Genomic DNA, 18250 nt, shown 5'->3' on the forward strand with positions numbered 1-18250 from the left:
CTGCTTTCAGGTGCTTTGGAGAATAGCTTGACTCCCTCTTCTTTGTGGCAGCCCCTGAGATATTGGATCACTGCTATCATGTAACTATAATTTTGAAACTATAATTTTGAAATTTCTAAACCCAAGTTTTCGCACCCCCTGGAATATAGTCTCGTACCCTTGATTGGGAACCCCTGATTTAGATGATGGTTGTGCCCCCCCCCCCAAGTTTTCTGTTTTAGAAGGTTCCAGTATGGACTCTGTGCAGGTATTTAACCAATATACCTGAATGTTTAACACAGAAGTACCATGTTGATAATTCCTTGTCTAGGAGCCATGTGGTGGCTATTATTAATAAGCTAGTTTGAGTCTGTTGCATTAGTACAGGGTTCTAAGATCAAGGACGATCATTAGTACAAGGAACAGCCAAAAGAGAAGGTCAGGCTTTATTGAAAACAAAATCCAGCCCATCAATTCCGAAATAAGTCTTCTACGGTAGGCAAGAAAAAAGTACTGCAACCTTACCTCCTCCTCCCAAGTCCCAAAGAAAAATGAAAAATAGAGCTCAAGATACACAACCAAAGCCTTGCTTTGCACAAAGGCAGAGCATAGCAATTTTCATCTCTTCAATTCCAAATCTTGAAAAACCTTGAAAAGTATCCAAATTTAAAGAGTTGTGAATAATTTCTCAAGATAATGTTAAGCATTAGCTTCTTTAACTGAATTTCCTAAAGAAAATGGTGTGAATGCAATGAGAATACAATTGAAGAAACAGAAACAGTTTAAAATTTGGGTTTTATATGGTATACTGATTTATGATCAACATAAATCTTTGCAAGATTAACTGGTTTTATTTCCCCAGTCTGACTACCTCATTCCCCTCCTTTTTTCCCCCTTGATTTTTTTAAGGGGAAGCGGAAAGGGCAACCCTAAACTTCAAATTAGAAGAATAACCAAATTTAACCTAGGAAATCTTAAGAATTCTCCATCGCCATTCACCCTACACCCTTTCATTTCAGGAAGGAAACAAAATGCATACAAAAAACATGAAGACCTTCCTTTTAACCCAGCAGTTCTCTATCTTGCCTCTCTCAAATGTTGTTAGACTGCATTTCCATTATCCTCAACCATTGTAGCCAGTGTTCTATGGATTGTGGGAGATGTAGCCCAACATCATTTGGAACCACTCCTACTTCTGCTGCTAAACTGTTCTAAGGAAAGCTACAGATAACACTTCAGGCAGGGAAGAGTGGATGAGAAAGAGAAATTGTTAATATTGCCATCTCAAGAAGATCCAAATAGCAGTCCTCTCTCACTCATTAGAGGATTTGCAACAACTCATAACCAGAAAGGCTCATGTTTGCAATAGATCTTCAGCCAAGAATCCTCAAGCAATATTAGACAGGAACTCAACTTGGGCAATACCATCAGAGTCTATCACTATTCTTGCTAGGAGACTTAAGCAAGGAACTCCAGAACATCCCAGTTGCTATATCCTAAGTTCCCTTCAAAGGATCTGCATCATCCTTACTTGCTGGCCCTGGCCATTAGGAGATCTGTTTGTTGTTAGCTATTGGCTAATGAAGCCCTACTGAAATGTACAAAGATGTTTCTGTTAATTTTAGTGTGTCTTGAGTCAAAAATCTGTAACTTTCACATAAGCTATTTCCCAGGTAAGAGCCATATTTTCTGTCACCTAAAATTTTCTCCTTGGGGTGGTTGTTTGTCTTGCAATAAGGGACCCCTACATGTTGTTATAGACACAAATAATTGCAAATTGATTGACATTTTTTCATTTGCCTTCCCAGTGTTGGACAATCCTTACGCCGTGTCTTTTTAAGCACCTGCCACATTGTCTAAGTCTTTATATGACAACCCTTGTCCACAAATGCCACTGGTCCCCATAGTCTTAGCCGTTTCCAGTCAGGAAGAGCCCGGCTCGCAGGCTCCATCAGCTTCTGGGATGGGGTCAAGAACAGCTCGGTTGCGGAAGAGGTCAGGAGAGGCAGCTCCATTCCGTCCAATGCCACACGACTGAGCTGCATTGTGGATTTGCCATAGTGTATCTAGTGCTTCAGCCTTGGAGTGCTTGAGCAAATCAGCTTGGCCCTATGGGTGAGGAAAGGTATGAGAAAAGAAGGATGGTTAGAAAGCATAGGAAAGAAAATGTGAAGTTAAACAATGCAGTACATCGAATTTTTAATTACATTTCTGCTAGCTTGAGAAATCAGCAAGAACATCAGCAAGAAATGAATGAAATATTTATGGTTGGGAATGGAACATTGCTCAAATATAATTTTGCTCAATGCAGGTGCTCCCCAAATAAGTTTTTGTTCAAATCCTTCCCCTCCAATCTGGAGGAGAATAGTTTGGTCTAGTGTCTAAGGCACCAGGATAGAAACCAGGTGAGTGACCTTGGACCTGTCACTGTCTCTCAACCCCACTCACAACAAAGGATTGCTGTTGAGGGGAAATTTGGAGGAAGAAGGAAAATTACAAAAATAAAATAAAAGTGGGATATAAATTAAATAAATGAATAAAGAAATATGCACGTAGTAGAAAAAACAATTACTGTGAGAGGGACCTTGGAGTCCTAGTAGGCGATCACTTAAACATGAGTCAGCATTGTGTGGCAGCATCCAAAAAAAGCCAATACAATCCTTGGTTGTATAAACAGAGGCATAGAATCAAAATCACATGTAGTATTTAGTACCACTTTATAAAGCCTTAGTAAGGTCACATCTGGAATACTGCATCCAGTTTTGGTCACCACATTACAAAAAAGATGTTAAGACTTTGGATAAAATGGGGGGAAAAAGAGCAACTAAGATTATTAAAGGCCTGGAGACTAAAACATAAGAAGAATGGTTGCAGGATTGGGGAATGGCTAGTCTAGAGAAAAGAAGGACTAGGCAGGATATGATAGCAGTATTCCAGTATTTGAGAGGCTGCCACAAGGAGGAGGCAGAAGTTGTGGGTGCCACTTGTCTGAAATGATATAGGGACTCTTGCTTGAGTAGGGGGCTGGATTAGAAGACCTCCAAGGTCCCTTCCAGCTCTACTATGATTGATTGATTGATTGATTGATTGATTGGTTGGATAATACTTGTATATTTCTTCAAAGAAGAAAAAGCAAGTATTGCAAGGGGTAATTCTCAGTTACAGCCCCAAAATGTGTGCATTTATAATGAAGAGTATGCTTCTGGCCATACAAAAAATGTTCTTCTATGTATAAGATAGACAAAAGATTATCTATATTAGCATTTCAAGTCTGCAGCTTGCATTTCATTACAGACATACAGACTTATCAGCAAGTTAAATACTGATTTAGCTTTTCATTTTGCCTCTGTTGCTTGCTTTTAATGATTTTCTTAATAGAACTGCTTAAAATAATTAACTTACAAATGTATCTTTTAAACTTAATCTTTAGTCTTGCATATTTAACAATCTGGATAGAATTTAAATTGCAAACCTGTTCTGCGATTGGGGACAGAAATTATGTAGGGGGCATCAAATACATTGGCAAACAGAAGTGTTCAAGACTATGAAAAACAACACCCAAATTATTAAACATGTCTTGTAAAATCATGACACAAGATCCATTGCATTATTGCATATATATATATATATATATAAAGGGAAAACTTCTAATTGCAACATATGGACACCACCATCTGTCCATATCCCATGTATACGGCAGCCCTGCCCAAGCTACTCGATGTCCTCTCAGGGTTGGTGGTTGAATTCCCAAAACTCATGGTCTTGGGCGACTTTAACCTACCGTCCCTGGGAGGATCGTCCGAACTAGCTCAGGAGTTCATGGCTTCCATGGCGGCCATGGACCTTTCGCAAATAATTTCTGGACCGACTCATGAGGGAGGCCACACCCCCGACTTGGTGTTCTTGTCTGGACGGTGGCGTGATGATATCGGTGGGGGCACCACGACCGTTACGCCCCTGTCATGGACCGATCATCACCTCCTACGGCTAGACTTCCCCTTTGCCACCCCCCGCCGTGGGTGCACGGTGCCAACCAGATGGTACCGCCCTAGGCGCCTAATGGACCCTGATAGGTTCCAGGCAGCGCTTGGGAACCCACATGCACTCCCTGCTCACAGCTCAGCAGACGCCTTAGTGGAAGCCTGGGAAAGGGCAGCCACGGAGGCTCTGGACCGAGTTGTACCCCTGCGGCCCCTGACCCGGCGCAGATCCCAGCGAGCCCCATGGTTCACCGCGGAGCTCCGGGAGATGAAGCGTCGGAGACGGGGCCTAGAGAGCCGTTGGAGATCCAGTCGATCCGAATCCGACCGATTGCGACTAAGAATCCTCACCAGGTCTTATCTCGCAGCGATAAGGGTGGCGAAATCCAACTACTTTTCCACCCTCATCGCGTCCGCAGATAATCGCCCAGCTGCCTTGTTCAGAGTGACTCGCTCCCTACTGAACCAAGAGGTGAGGGAGAAACCCTTACAGGGTCGAGCCGAGGAATTTGGTCAATATCTGTTGGATAAAATCGCTCGGATTCGAACCGGCCTGGACTCCAACTGGGCAGAGTTGGAGGAACAGGACATGGAAAGTCTTGTCGACGTCAGAATTTGATCCTGTGACTCCGAAGGAAGTGGACAGGATTATGAGGAGGTTGAGCTCCTCCACATGCTTACTGGACCCGTGCCCTTCCTGGCTGGCTTATGCAGCTCGAGAGGGGATACGAGGCTGGTTTCTGGCGGTCATCTCTGCTTCTCTGAGTGAGGGTCACTTCCCCACCGCCTTGAAGGAGGCGGTGGTGAGACCTCTCCTCAAGAAGCCCACCTTGGACCCAACCTCATTGAATAACTTTCGTCCAGTCTCCAACCTTCGCTTCCTTGCGAAGGTTGTTGAGAGCGTGGTGGCGCATCAACTTCCTCAGGTCCTGTATGAAGCGGTTTATCTAGACCCGTGCCAATCGGGCTTCAGGCCGGGCTACAGTACGGAGACGGCATTGGTCGCTCTGATGAATGATCTCTGGAGAGCCCGGGACAGGGGCCATTCCTCTGTCCTAGACTTATTAGACCTTTCAGCGGCTTTCGATACCATCGACCATGGTATCTTGCTGCGGCACCTCAGGGGACTGGGAGTGGGAGGCACGGTTCTGCGGTGGTTCTCCTCCTTTCTCCTGGGTCGCTCGCAGTCGGTGCTGGCAGGGGGACAGAGGTCGACTCCGAGGCCTCTCGTTTGCGGAGTCCCTCAAGGGTCGGTCCTCTCGCCTCTCCTGTTCAACATCTACATGAAACCGCTGGGTGAGATCATTCGTGGTTTTGGAGTAGGGTACCATCAGTATGCTGATGACACCCAGCTTTTCATCTCAACTCCAAACAGCATCAGTGATGCCCTCGATGTGATGTCCCGCTGCCTGAAAGCGGTCCGGGAATGGATGGGGAGGAACAGGCTTCAACTCAACCCGGACAAGACTGAATGGCTGTACATACCGGCAAGCCAGGATACTCAGATCATTCCATCCCTTAACATCGGGGATGAGTTATTACCCCCTGTTGATAGGGCCTGCATCCTGGGTGTCCTCCTAGACTCACAGCTATCCCTGGAAGATCACATAGGAGCTGTGACCAAGGGGGCCTTCTCCCGGGTTCGACTGGTGCGCCAACTACGACCTTATCTGGACCTGGATGCCTTACGTACAGTCACCCATGCACTTGTGACCTCTCGCCTAGACTACTGTAACGCTCTCTACATGGGGCTGCCCTTGAGAGCCACTCGGAAGCTTCAACTGGTGCAAAGTGCAGCTGCACAGACACTTTTGGGGGCCTCCCGATACTCCCATATCACACCTCTCCTCCGTGAGCTGCACTGGCTTCCGGTTGCCTTCCGAGTGAAATTCAAGGTGCTAACAATGACATACAAAGCCCTACATGGCATGGGTCCGGACTACCTACGGGAGCACCTTCTGCCAACGTCAACACCCCTCCGTCCTGTGCGCTCCCACAGAGAGGGCCTCCTCAGGGTGCCACCGCTCAAGGAATGTCGGCTGGTGGCCCCCAGGGGGAGGGCATTCTCAGTGGGTGCGCCAGCCCTCTGGAACTGCTTGCCTACCGAAATCCGGATGGCCCCTGACCTCCGCACCTTCCGGCGCGATTTAAAAACTTACCTGTTCCAGCAGTCCGGCCTGGCCTGATAGCTCTTGGGGTCTCAGTTGTTTTTACTATTGTTTTTCTCTATTGTTCAATCTGTATACCTACCTTACTCTGTACACCGCCCCGAGTCCCTCGGGAGAAGGGCGGTATATAAAAACAAACAAATAAATAAATAAATACCCTTCTCCATCATAACAACTTATTTATCTCTGAGTAATATTTGTATGCTACCTCAATTAGGAAAATAATTCTAGGCAACATATATATTATACCTGTAAAAGCTGCTGAACATGTTTTTCAACTTTCAGCCCCAAAGATAAAAGTGGTAGACTTAGATTTCTCACGTGCTTTCAAAACAATAGCTTTACATTAAAATAAAGGTCTCTATTACATGCAGTGAATGCTGGTGGGAAAACTCAGAAAAACAAATACAAAAAACCCCCAATCAATAACCCTCTCTCTCATAAAAAGATAATTCCATGTAGTACAGTAATAAAAAATGTGAGGAGTGTTGCTGAAGAAAACTATTGATTTATTTCAATGTTCATTTGTTCCTTCCTTTTTGACTCCAGTTCTAACAGTTGCTAGAGGTGAATTGTTTGTCCTATTTTGGTAGTGCACATTATTCAGTTAGCACTATAAAATTATTCTAACTGTTCATTTTTTGTTTAATTAGTGTGTTATATTTACTTTTAGCATAAACATAAAACAGAATTATCTTCATTACTTTAAATCTTGGTCCATGTTTTAGATAGCACTAGAAATGGAAAAACAGCTGACAACAACAGTAAGTATTGCCAAACAACTTGTCGATCAGAAGGTTGGCAGTTTGGCGGGTCGAATCCCGAGTGCCGCATAACAGAGTGAGCGCCTGTTACTCGTCCCAGCTTCTGCCAACCTAGCAGTTCGAAAGTACGTAAAAATGCAAGTAGAAAAATAGGGACCACTATGGTGGGAAGGTAACAGCGTTCCGTGCGCCTTTGGCGTCTAGTCATGCCAGCCACATGACCACGGAGATGTCCTCGGACAAGCGCTGGCTCTTCGGCTTTGAAACGGAGATGAGCACTGGCCCCTAGAGTTGGAAACAACTAGCACACATGTGCGGGGGAACCTTTACCTTTATCTTACTTGATTTTTGTAAATTAAAATGAGAAAATAATCAAAACATGTAATGATGACAAACTCTTTACATTGGTTGGAATTGCATGGACTCGTAATTCTATACAAAAATAAAGAACTCCCTCCCACTATAACACTTGTATAAGCCGCGTAGAATCTCGAGGAAGGGCCCACTTATTGGGACCCTGAGAGATGGCTGGGCACGGGTAGGGGTCTCCGACGTAAACCTAACAAGAGGCCCCTGGTTAGTTTTTTGTCGAAATTTTTTCGGGGGTTAGGGAGGAGGGAGGGTACTTCTTTTGGTTGTTTAGACGAGGGGGGCAGTCCAACAACCTCTGTTCAGGCCAGTGCCGAGGCGGATCGCGGGGGGGAGGAGCGGGGGTCGGTTGCTTCTGGGGCTCCAGGGCTGGTCGTGGGATTACCCATTCCCACGACGTTAGGGAATGGCAGCAGGTGGAGGAACAGAGGGCCGTATCGATCTCAGGGAAGGTCTCTCCGCTGCTTACAAGCGGTGAGGCACTCCGACCCTCTGGCTCCGCCCCGAGGTCCCGGGAGTGAGGATGTGCAGCCTCCTGAGCTCCGGCTGGTGTACTTGAATGCCAGGTCTGTCGCTAACAAAGCTCTTCTCGTCCGTGACTTGGTCGAGGGTGAGCAGGCGGACCTGGCTTGCATCACGGAAACTTGGTTGGGCCCAGAGGGCGGTATTCCTCTGGTTGATCTTTGCCCACCAGGTTTCCGGGTGCTACACCGGCCTCGGGCTCAGGGTAGGGGTGGGGGAGTGGCTGTTGTTATGAGGGAGACCTTGTGCCCACGGGAGGCCACCGTTCCCCAGATAGTCGGGTGTGAGTCTCTCTTTTTGAGATGCGGCCCTGGTGCGCAGTTGGGCTTGCTGCTGGTGTACCTTTCGCCTAGTCACGCAGCAGCAGCCATGCCTGAGCTTCTTGATGTCCTCTCTGGGTTGGTGATTGAGTTCCCGAAACTTATAGTTTTGGGGGACTTCAATCTACCATCTCTGGGAGGATCATCTGAGTTGGCTCGGGAGTTCATGGCTTCCATGACGGCCATGGACCTGACACAAGTAATTTTGGGACCGACTCATGAGGGAGGCCACACCCTTGACCTAGTTTTCTTATCTGGACGGTGGTTAGATGATCTTGGTGGGGGCTCCCCAATTGTTATGCCCCTGTCATGGACCGATCATCATCTCCTGCGGCTGGTCTTCCGTTTTGCCACCCCCCGCCGTGGGTGTGTGGAACCTATCAAATGGTACCGCCCCAGATGCTTAATGGATCCCCAGAGGTTCCAGGCGGCACTGGGGTCCCCACCTGCCTCCCTTGCTCACAGCTCGGCAGACGCCTTAGTGGAAGCCTGGGAAAGGGCAGCCACTGAGGCTCTTGACCGAGTTGTACCCCTGCGGCCCCTGACCCGGTGCAGATCCCGTCGAGCTCCATGGTTCTCCGCAGAGCTCCAGGAGATGAAGCGTCGGAGACGGGGCCAAGAGAGCGGTTGGAGATCCAGCCGATCCGAATCCGACCGATTGCGACTAAGAAACTATACTAGGTCTTATCTCGCTGCGATAAGGGAGGCGAGGTCTAACCACTTCGCCACCCTTGTCGCGTCCGCAGATAATCGCCCGGCCGCCCTGTTTAGGGTGACTCGCTCCCTTCTGAATCAGGAGGTGAGGGAGGAACCCTTGCAGGGTCGTGCCGAGGAGTTTAACCAGCATCTGTCGGACAAAATCGCTCGGATTCGGACCGGTCTGGACTCTGACTGGGCAGAGTCTGTCGAGCAGGACACGGGCAGTCTTGTCGATATCACCTGGGAGGAGTTTGATTCTGTGACTCCGGAGGAAGTGGACAGGATCATGGGGAGGCTGAGCACCACCACATGTTTATTGGACCCGTGCCCTTCCTGGCTGGTCTATGCAGCCCGGGAGAGGACACGCAGCTGGTTCCAGGCAGTTATATCGGCTTCTTTGAGCGAGGGCAGCTTCCCCGCCGTCTTGAAAGAGGCGGTGGTGAGGCCTCTCCTCAAGAAGCCTGCCTTGGACCCAGCTGTATTGAACAACTTTCGTCTTGTCTCCAACCTTCGCTTTCTTGCGAAGGTTGTTGAGAGTTGTGGTGGCACATCAGCTCCCTCTGGTCCTGGATGAAGTGGATTATCTAGACCCGTACCAATCGGGTTTCAGGCCCGGGTACAGCACGGAGACGGCATTGGTCGCGCTGGTGAATGATCTCTGGAGGGCTCGGGACAGGGGGCATTCCTCTGTTCTGGTCCTATTAGACCTCTCAGCGGTTTTCGATACCATCGACCATGGTATCTTGCTGCGGCGTCTCAGGGTATTGGGAGTGGGAGGCACGGTTTTACAGTGGTTCTCCTCCTATCTCCAGGGACGCTCGCAGTCGGTGTTGGCAGGAGGGCAGAGGTCGACCGCGAGGTCTCTCATTTGTGGAGTTCCTCAGGGGTCATTCCTCTCGCCTCTCCTGTTCAACATCTATATGAAACCGCTGGGTGAGATCATTCGTGGTTTTGGAGTTGGGTATCATCAGTATGCTGATGATACCCAGCTTTTCCTTTCGACCCCAAACCACCCCAGTGATGCCCTCACCGTGATGTCCCGTTGCCTGGAGGCGGTTCGGGTCTGGATGGGGAGGAACAGACTTCAACTCAACCCCGACAAGACCGAGTGGCTTTGCATACCTTCATCCCAGGTTTATTCGGACATTCCACCTCTCGCTATGGGGGGCGAATTATTACCCCCCCGTAGATAGGGCTCGCAACTTGGGAGTCCTCCTAGATTCACGGCTCACCCTGGAAGACCACATAGGAGCTGTGACTAGGGGGGCTTTCGCCCAGGTTCGCCTGGTGCGCCAGTTGCGGCCCTATCTAAGCCGGGATGATCTATGCACGGTCACTCATGCGCTCGTGACCTCTCGACTAGACTACTGCAACGCTCTCTACATGGGGCTGCCCTTGAGGACCACCCGGAAGCTCCAACTGGTACAGAATGCAGCCGCGAGAGTTGTGTTGGGAGTCTCCCGATACTCCCACGTTACACCTCTGCTCCGCGAGCTGCATTGGTTACCGGTTGCCTTCCGGGTGAGATTCAAGGTACTAGTAATGGTATTCAAAGCCCTACATGGCAGGGGTCAGGAGTACCTGAGGGAACACCTGCTGCCGGCATCGACTTCCCTCCGCCCTGTGCGTTCCCACAGAGAGGGCCTCCTCAGGGTGCCACCGGTCAGAGAGTGTCGACTGGTGGCCCCCAGGGGGAGAGCCTTCTCTGTGGGCGGCCCGGAGCTATGGAATCAGCTACCGGTTGAGCTCCGGACGGCGCCCGACCTTCGCTCCTTTCGCCGCGAGCTAAAAACATACTTTTTTGAACAAGCTGGCCTGGCCTGATGAAGGGATTGGGGGGGGGTTTGTTATGGTTATTTTATTGAGTTTTAAAGATGTATTTTAGTATGTGGGCATTTATTTAATCTTGTTTTAAGTTTTGTAACTTGTATTTTTATTCTTGCCCTGTTCACCGCCCTGAGTCCTTTGGGAGAAGGGCGGTATAGAAATAGTATTAAATAAATAAATAAATTTTGTGACATTTGCTTTAGATTCTTTTCATACACTCCCAAAGAAACACACATTGTCTGCTCCTCACTTTTGATTTAAAAAGCAATTTTAAATTCTAATCTGATTGCTGGGGGAGAAAATAAAAGATTCTAGTGGGAAATGTGTTGTAAACATCTACTTCTTACATCAAATACGTGGCTCACAGAAACAAAATCTCTTCTTGTTCTTTTCCTCAAATGAGTCCAGTGACCACAGGATGGCAGTATGTGCCAGCTTTAGATTTTAGGGAAAGCAGCTTGCAAGAGAGATTGCAATGTCTCAATACACTCAAAATGTTTGTTGTTATTTTTCTAAAGGACAACCACAGGAGGCCCAATTAAAATCAAGGCGTGACAAAGGAGAGATTAGTCTTTTCCAGGACTGCTGTAAGTCTGGAGAAAATCCCCCTCCTAATCCTATGAACCCCACCACCACTATCACCACTCTGTATAAACAAAGGCATAGAATCAAGATCACATGAAGTATTAGTACTGCTTTATAAAACCCTAGTAAGACCACACCTGGAGTATTGCAACCAATTTTGGTCACCATACTACAAAAAAAAAATATGTTGAGGTCTTGGAAAAAGTTCAAAGAGCAACTAAAATGATCAAAGGCCTGGAGACTAAAACATATGAAGAAGGACTTGGGTTTGGCTAGTCTAAAGAAAAGAAGAAATAGGGGAGACATGATAGCACTATTCCAGTATTTGAGGGGCTGCCATAAAGAAGAGGGGGTCAAACTATTCTCCAAAGGACCAGAAGGAAGGGCAAGAAACAATGGTTGGAAACTGATCAAAGAGAGAAGCAACCTGGAATTAAGGAGAAACTTCCTGACAGTGAGGACAATTAACCAGTGGAACAGCTTTCCTTCAGAAATTGTGGGTGCTCCATCACTGGAGATATTTAACAAGAGGCTAGACCAGGGGTCGGCAACCTCGGCTCTTTTATGACTCGTGGACTTCAACTCCCAGAATTCCTGAGCCAGCTATGCTGGCTCAGGAATTCTGGGAGTTGAAGTCCACGAGTCATAAAAGAGCCGAGGTTGCCGACCCCTGGGCTAGACAATCACTTGTCTGAGATGGTACAGGTCAGGGGTCGGCAACCTTAAACACTCAAAGAGCCATTTGGACCTGTTTCCCATGGAAAAGAAAACACTGGGAGCCACAAAACCCTTTTGACATCTAAAATGAAGATAACACTGCATATATATCGTTTTTTTACCTTTATGCTATGTATAAAAAAAAACTACAGTTCATGAAATCAATGAACTGCTACAAAAAACACAAATTTTTATTTCTGCATGCAACAAAAACATTTTGAACTCCAAAAAAAAGATGCTGGGTCTAAGGTTACTTTCAAATAAAATACTCAAATGCCTATTTGAGTCCTCCTCATATTTATGAAATAAAAAGCCGGTGCAAACTATAAAAACTACAAATGGAAAAATGGAAAAGAAAAAAAATGGGGGGGGGAAGAAAAGGACAGGAGAAAGAGGGGAAAAAAACCTTTCTCCTTCATCCCAACAGGTAAAAACAATTTTAGTAGCTTATCTACCATCTTTAAATACCGCATAATTATCCACATACCTCATCTCTTAAATTTAAAAAAAATCTAAATATTTCATTAAATGTTCTTTACTAAAAGTCCAGTAAGGACAACCACATATGAGTCCTTCGGGAAAGGGCGGTATATAAATTCAATAAAATAAAATAAAATAAATATATTCATATTTTGTCTCTCTGTCTCTTTCTCCCTCCCTCCCTTCCTCTCTCTCTCCCTTCCTTTCCCTCTTTCTGCCCATTCATTCATTAATCCGGTCCGAGCACCCGCACGTACCACACACACAAATTTTTATAACTTGCTCTCGAGGGGATCGGGGATCGAGAGGAGGAGGAAATGGCCCAAACAGAATGGGACAAATGAAAACGGCTCCCTTAAGATGCCCGCTGCATCTTAGGCACCCCACCATGGCTGACACACCACAGACATTCTTATTCGGCTGGCTCTCCACCGGTGCTCCTCTCCTGCCCTTGGTCTGCCAGTCCTCTTCCCCCACTCAATGTGTGTGTGTGTGTGTGTGTGTGTGTGTGAGAGAGAGAGAGAGAGAGAGAGAGAGAGAGAGAGAGAGAGAGAGAGAGAGAGAGAGAGAGAGAGAGAGAGAGAGAGAGAGAGAGAGGGGCTTTTTTGGCTGCAATTCTGACTGGGATTGGGCTGTCTACTTGTGCCGGCAGAGAAGGCCGGCTTTGGGTCCGCCTGCCCGATTATTCTGGCTATGGGGATCCAGGAGAAGGAGGGCCTTCTCCACTGTGGCCCCTGTCCTTTGGAATCTCTTGCCCCTCGATATGAGGTTGGCCCCGACCCTCCTATCTTTTCATAAAGGCCTAAAGACGGGGTGTGCCAGTGGGCCTGGGGCCACAGTGGGGGATCAGCGCAATGGAGGTGGTTGATTGAGGAATAAGAGGAATAATGAGGAATATCCTCAGGGCCTTGTTGGTTGTCTCCCATAGTCCTGTTCTTTTCAGTCTCTCCCCCCCCCCGGGGGCAGGCTTCTGAAGGGCTTCCTTTCTGGGGCTGGAGCAGCCGGAACTGGAGAAGCAGGGGGACGAGAGAGGCCCCAAAGCTGCCACTTCACGGAGTAACCCTTGGGCCCTGCCGCTTCTGGAGATGTTTGAGGGAGGGGAGGAAACAGGGCTGGGGAAGAGGGGAGTTCTGGCATTGCTCTGTGCACCAGGCTGCCCAGAGATGTTGCGGGAGAAGACCAAGAAGACCTTCTTGCCCAGAAGGAAGCCCTTCAGGCTCTGAACTCCTGTTCTCAGGGAGTAGCCAGTTGGCCTGACACCCGGACACAAAAATACCCATGTTGGCCCATTTTGCAGATCAGGCTATTGATAGGAGCTACCCAGCAGCTAAACCACCAATCCAAAGCAGAAACTTCAGGGTGAAAACCTGCCACAGGCTCAGCCTCACCCTGACCTGCTGCCACTGCTCTGAATTAAGGAAAAGGTGAGGGTCCTCCGGGGGTGACTTCCATGCATATTTTGGGGGCAGCAGCAGCCACTGGTGCCAGCCTGCCCTGGGCACGCAGGTCAAAGGGTAGCAGCTGGCACGGCTGCAGTTGCATTGGCGCACCCTTTCCCTGTGGATCCCCACTGGGGAGTTGCGAAGCCCCCGGTCCTGCCAGAGACCCCGCACTTCCCCCTGACCAGGCAGCCAAGGGCTTTTCCCGGCTCGCCCTCAGCCTCCTCTGCGTGACCTGCTCCCAGGTGCCTGCCGAAGGCACCTGCTCCCAGGTGCCACCTGCGCCCCATTTACCGTGGGGCCTTGGGATCGACCGTTTCGGAGCTTGTGGCCTCATCCCCCTTCTGGGCTGCTCCAGCCACCCCGTTTATGATGTGATGCGGGAGGCTTCTATGCCAGTGGCTACCCCCTGGTCCCTCGTGTGCCAGGCCCCCTGTGGCAACGCCACTCCCCCGGGTCCCCGCCGGCAGGTGCGACTCTAAATAGCCCAATCAGGGACATGGCGGGTCCGGGGAGACTGAGGACACAAAGGCCAAAGCACAAAACCAGAAGGGCAGCTTTTGCGGGGCATGCCAGCGCCCTGCAGCCCAAGCCGGGTTCCGTGCAGTGGAGCCCGCGCACAATCCCTGCTCCATCCCAAGGGCTGTCCTCAAGTTCAGTTGTGGTCTGTGTTTGCGCTTTGCATGTGTGGACACACAATCTGACTGACAAAACTCATTTTGTGTTCTCAGCACTATCAGGGAGGTTTGCTACTACTCAGAGTGAGGGAGCGAGTGTCTCTGTCTCTCTTTCTCTCTCTGCAAATGGCGGAGAAGGACTGGAAGCCACAGTAGAAGGCTGAACGAGCCGCATGCTACTCCAGAGCTGCGGATTGCCAATCCGTGCTATAGGTTCTCCTGCTTGAGTGGGAGGCTGGACTAGAAGACCTCCAAGGTCCCTTCCAGCTCTATTCTATTCTTTCAAAAACAACTTCTCCCTAGGTGAGCAGTAGAATTTTCCTGTGTGGAAGTCAGTTTGCCTTTCTTTTTAATCCTGTCCAAGATGCATCTATAGCTAACAATAGTTGCCTCTTCTCATGTCACCATTCTTATTATTTAAGTTCATTATTTATTACTATTTATTTTTAAAAAATTATATGGATGTTCATATTACAATACATAAAACAATCTAAGTAGCTAACAACCAATGCTGCTGCATTCTGGATCAATTAAAGTTTTTGGATGGCATTCAAGGGCATGTTGCAATAGTCTAAATGGAAAGTGACCAAGGCATGAGTGACCATGTACAGAGTTTTCCAGTCTGGAAATGGGAGCAACTGGCACACAAGATGAATTTGTACAAAAGAACCCCAAAGCTAAAAGTGCCACCTGCTTCTTAGAGCAGGGCTTTTCAACCAGTGGTACGGGTACCACCTGTGATACATTGGAACCTGGCAGGTGGTATGTAACCATCCTAGAAAAGTGGCAGTGGGGGAGGGGAATGAGCTGAACCAGTGGCAGCACCACACAAGCCTGAGCGAGAGACAGCTAGAGCTGCAGGGCTGTCAAGGCTCAGCGGAAGCACCAGGATCAACGCCACTTTCCAGCTGATTGGTGCTTCTTTGGGGCTGCCAGGGCTCAGTGGAAGCGCCAAGATCAGTGTCAGGTTCCAGGTGGAGCTCAATGCTGATCCTGGCACTTCTGAGCCCAGAAGAAGCACCAATCAGCTGGAATGTTGCAGCATCTCCAGGGTCTTGTGATTGACATTCAGATGCTTGGCAACTGATTCATATTTATGATGGTCACAGTGTCCCAGGGTCATGTGAAGTGACCAAAACCTGCTGCAACCACCCGGCAGACGGGGGGAATAAAAACCAAACACCCCCTACCCCACCCCCGCTGCCAATCCTCAACAGAAATGCTCACAACAATGAAAACCTCAGACAGGCGGAAGAGCGCCACCGGGCGGGCAGGCGGGCAGGTGTCTTGCTCGGCTGTGGCTTGGGGGGCACTTTTTTCTAGTGCAATTGTAACTTTGAACAGTCACTAAGTGAACTGTTGTAAGTCGAGGACTACCTGTACTTCATCACTTTTTCCCTTTTTTTGTCATCAAGTTTTTGACACCTTGCTAGGTGACTGGTGGTACTCGGATGTTGCCATATCCTAAAAGTGGTACAATGGGTGAAAAGGTTGAAAAGCCCTGTCTTAGAGAACTCCCAAATTTTGCACCAATTCTACTCAAGGGAGTGCTACCTCGTCAACAGTTAAAACCAACAATTCTTCAGCTCTAGAGGACCCCACAACTCAAAGACACTTCATCTTGACTCCTCCCAATTCAGAATCTCATACCTCTAGGCACTGGGTAAGAATAGTATCACTTGTCTGGCCTGGGGAAAAGGTGTAAAACTGCATTTACCGTATATACTTGAGTATAAGCCGACTCGAGTATAAGCCGAGACCCCCAATTTCACCCCCAAAAACTGGAAAAAGTTGTTGACTCGAGTATAAGCCGATCCGCCGTTCTGCAAGCCTCTGCGGCCAGCAGAGGCTCGATCCGCCATTTTGCAAGCCTGAATACACAGGAATACCCTGTGTGGCCGCGGCTCTCGGGGAAGCCCTGGCTGTCAGCTTCCTCGCTCCACGCTGCCATTCGGGGCCCGCGCGTTCCCCGGGCAAATCGCGGCGCCCAGCAGGCGAGGAAACACGCCCGCTCCAGTCGCCCCCCCTTCCCTCAGGAGACGCGAAGCAAGTGACCGCCCGGAGCTTACCGAGGACTTGCTTCGGTGCTTCCAGGATCGCGCGCACCTCTCCCAAGCCGCCGCCGTCCGGAGACCTGCCGAAGTTTGGGGAGGTTTGGGGAGGTGCGCGCGCACCTCCCCAAACCTCCCCAAACGTCGGCAGGTCTCCGGACCTCTGCGCCCTGCCTGCCTGCTTCTTTCCGTAGCGGAAAGAAGCAGGCAGGCAGGGCGCGGAGGAACGGAGACCCGGCGACGTTTGGGGAGGTTTGGGTGCCTCCCCAAACCTCCCCAAACGTCGCCGGGTCTCCGTTCCTCCGCGCCCTGCCTGCCTGCTTCTTTCCACAGTGGAAAGAAGCAGGCAGGCAGGGCGCGGAGGAACGGACACCTGCCGACGTTTGGGGAGGTTTGGGCGCCTCCCCAAACGTCGCCGGGTCTCCGTTCCTCCGCGCCCTGCCTGCCTGCTTCTTTCCACAGCGGAAAGAAGCAGGCAGGCAGGGCGCGGAGGAACGGACACCTGCCGACGTTTGGGGAGGTTTGGGCGCCTCCCCAAACCTCCCCAAACGTCGCCGGGTCTCCGTTCCTCTGCGCCCTGCCTGCCTGCTTCTTTCCACAGCGGAAAGAAGCAGGCAGGCAGGGCGCGGAGGAACGGACACCTGCCGACGTTTGGGGAGGTTTGGGCGCCTCCCCAAACCTCCCCAAACGTCGCGGGGTCTCCGTTCCTCTGCGCCCTGCCTGCCTGCTTCTTTCCGCTGTGGAAAGAAGCAGGCAGGCAGGGCGCAGAGGAACGGAGACCCGGCGACGTTTGGGGAGGTTTGGGCGCCTCCCCAAACGTCGCCGGGTCTCCGTTCCTCTGCGCCCTGCCTGCCTGCTCCACAGCAGGCAGGCAGGGCGCAGAGGAACGGAGACCCGGCGACGTTTGGGAAGGCGCCCAAACCTCCCCAAACGTCGGCAGGTCTGTGCGGAGGAACGGAGACCTGGGGAGGTTTGGGGAGGTGCCCAAACCTCCCCAAACGTCGGCAGGAGGAACGGAGACCTGCCGACGTTTGGGGAGGTTTGGGGAGGCGCCCAAACCTCCCCAAACGTCGGCAGGTCTGCGCGGAGGAACGGAGACCTGGGGAGGTTTGGGGAGGCGCCCAAACCTCCCCAAACGTCGGCAGGAGGAACGGAGACCTGCCGACGTTTGGGGAGGTTTGGGGAGGCGCCCAAACCTCCCCAAACGTCGGCAGGTCTGCGCGGAGGAACGGAGACCTGGGGAGGTTTGGGGAGGCGCCCAAACCTCCCCAAACGTCGGCAGGAGGAACGGAGACCTGCCGACGTTTGGGGAGGTTTGGGGAGGCGCCCAAACCTCCCCAAACGTCGGCAGGTCTGTGCGGAGGAACGGAGACCTGGGGAGGTTTGGGGAGGCGCCCAAACCTCCCCAAACGTCGGCAGGAGGAACGGAGACCTGCCGACGTTTGGGGAGGTTTGGGGAGGCGCCCAAACCTCCCCAAACGTCGGCAGGTCTGTGCGGAGGAACGGAGACCTGGGGAGGTTTGGGGAGGCGCCCAAACCTCCCCAAACGTCGGCAGGAGGAACGGAGACCTGCCGACGTTTGGGGAGGTTTGGGGAGGCGCCCAAACCTCCCCAAACGTCGGCAGGTCTGCGCGGAGGAACGGAGACCTGGGGAGGTTTGGGGAGGCGCCCAA

At 50.2% G+C, this 18250-nt stretch overlaps 1 protein-coding gene across 1 annotated transcript in view; it reads right to left on the reverse strand.

Moving 5' to 3' along the window:
- Positions 1-414: 414 nt before the first annotated feature.
- LOC308679177 (inactive phospholipase C-like protein 2) overlaps positions 415-18250 on the reverse strand; it is a 68212-nt gene continuing 50376 nt past the window's right edge. Inside the window, exon 6 of the mRNA XM_081346516.1 lies at positions 415-2088. Coding sequence (XP_081202642.1) covers positions 1903-2088 — 186 coding nt within the window. The 3' untranslated portion in view covers positions 415-1902. The remainder of the gene's footprint in view (positions 2089-18250) is intronic.

This window comes from Vipera berus (genome assembly GCF_964194415.1).
Source record: "Vipera berus genome assembly, chromosome: Z".
NCBI classification, from domain to species: domain Eukaryota; kingdom Metazoa; phylum Chordata; class Lepidosauria; order Squamata; family Viperidae; genus Vipera; species Vipera berus.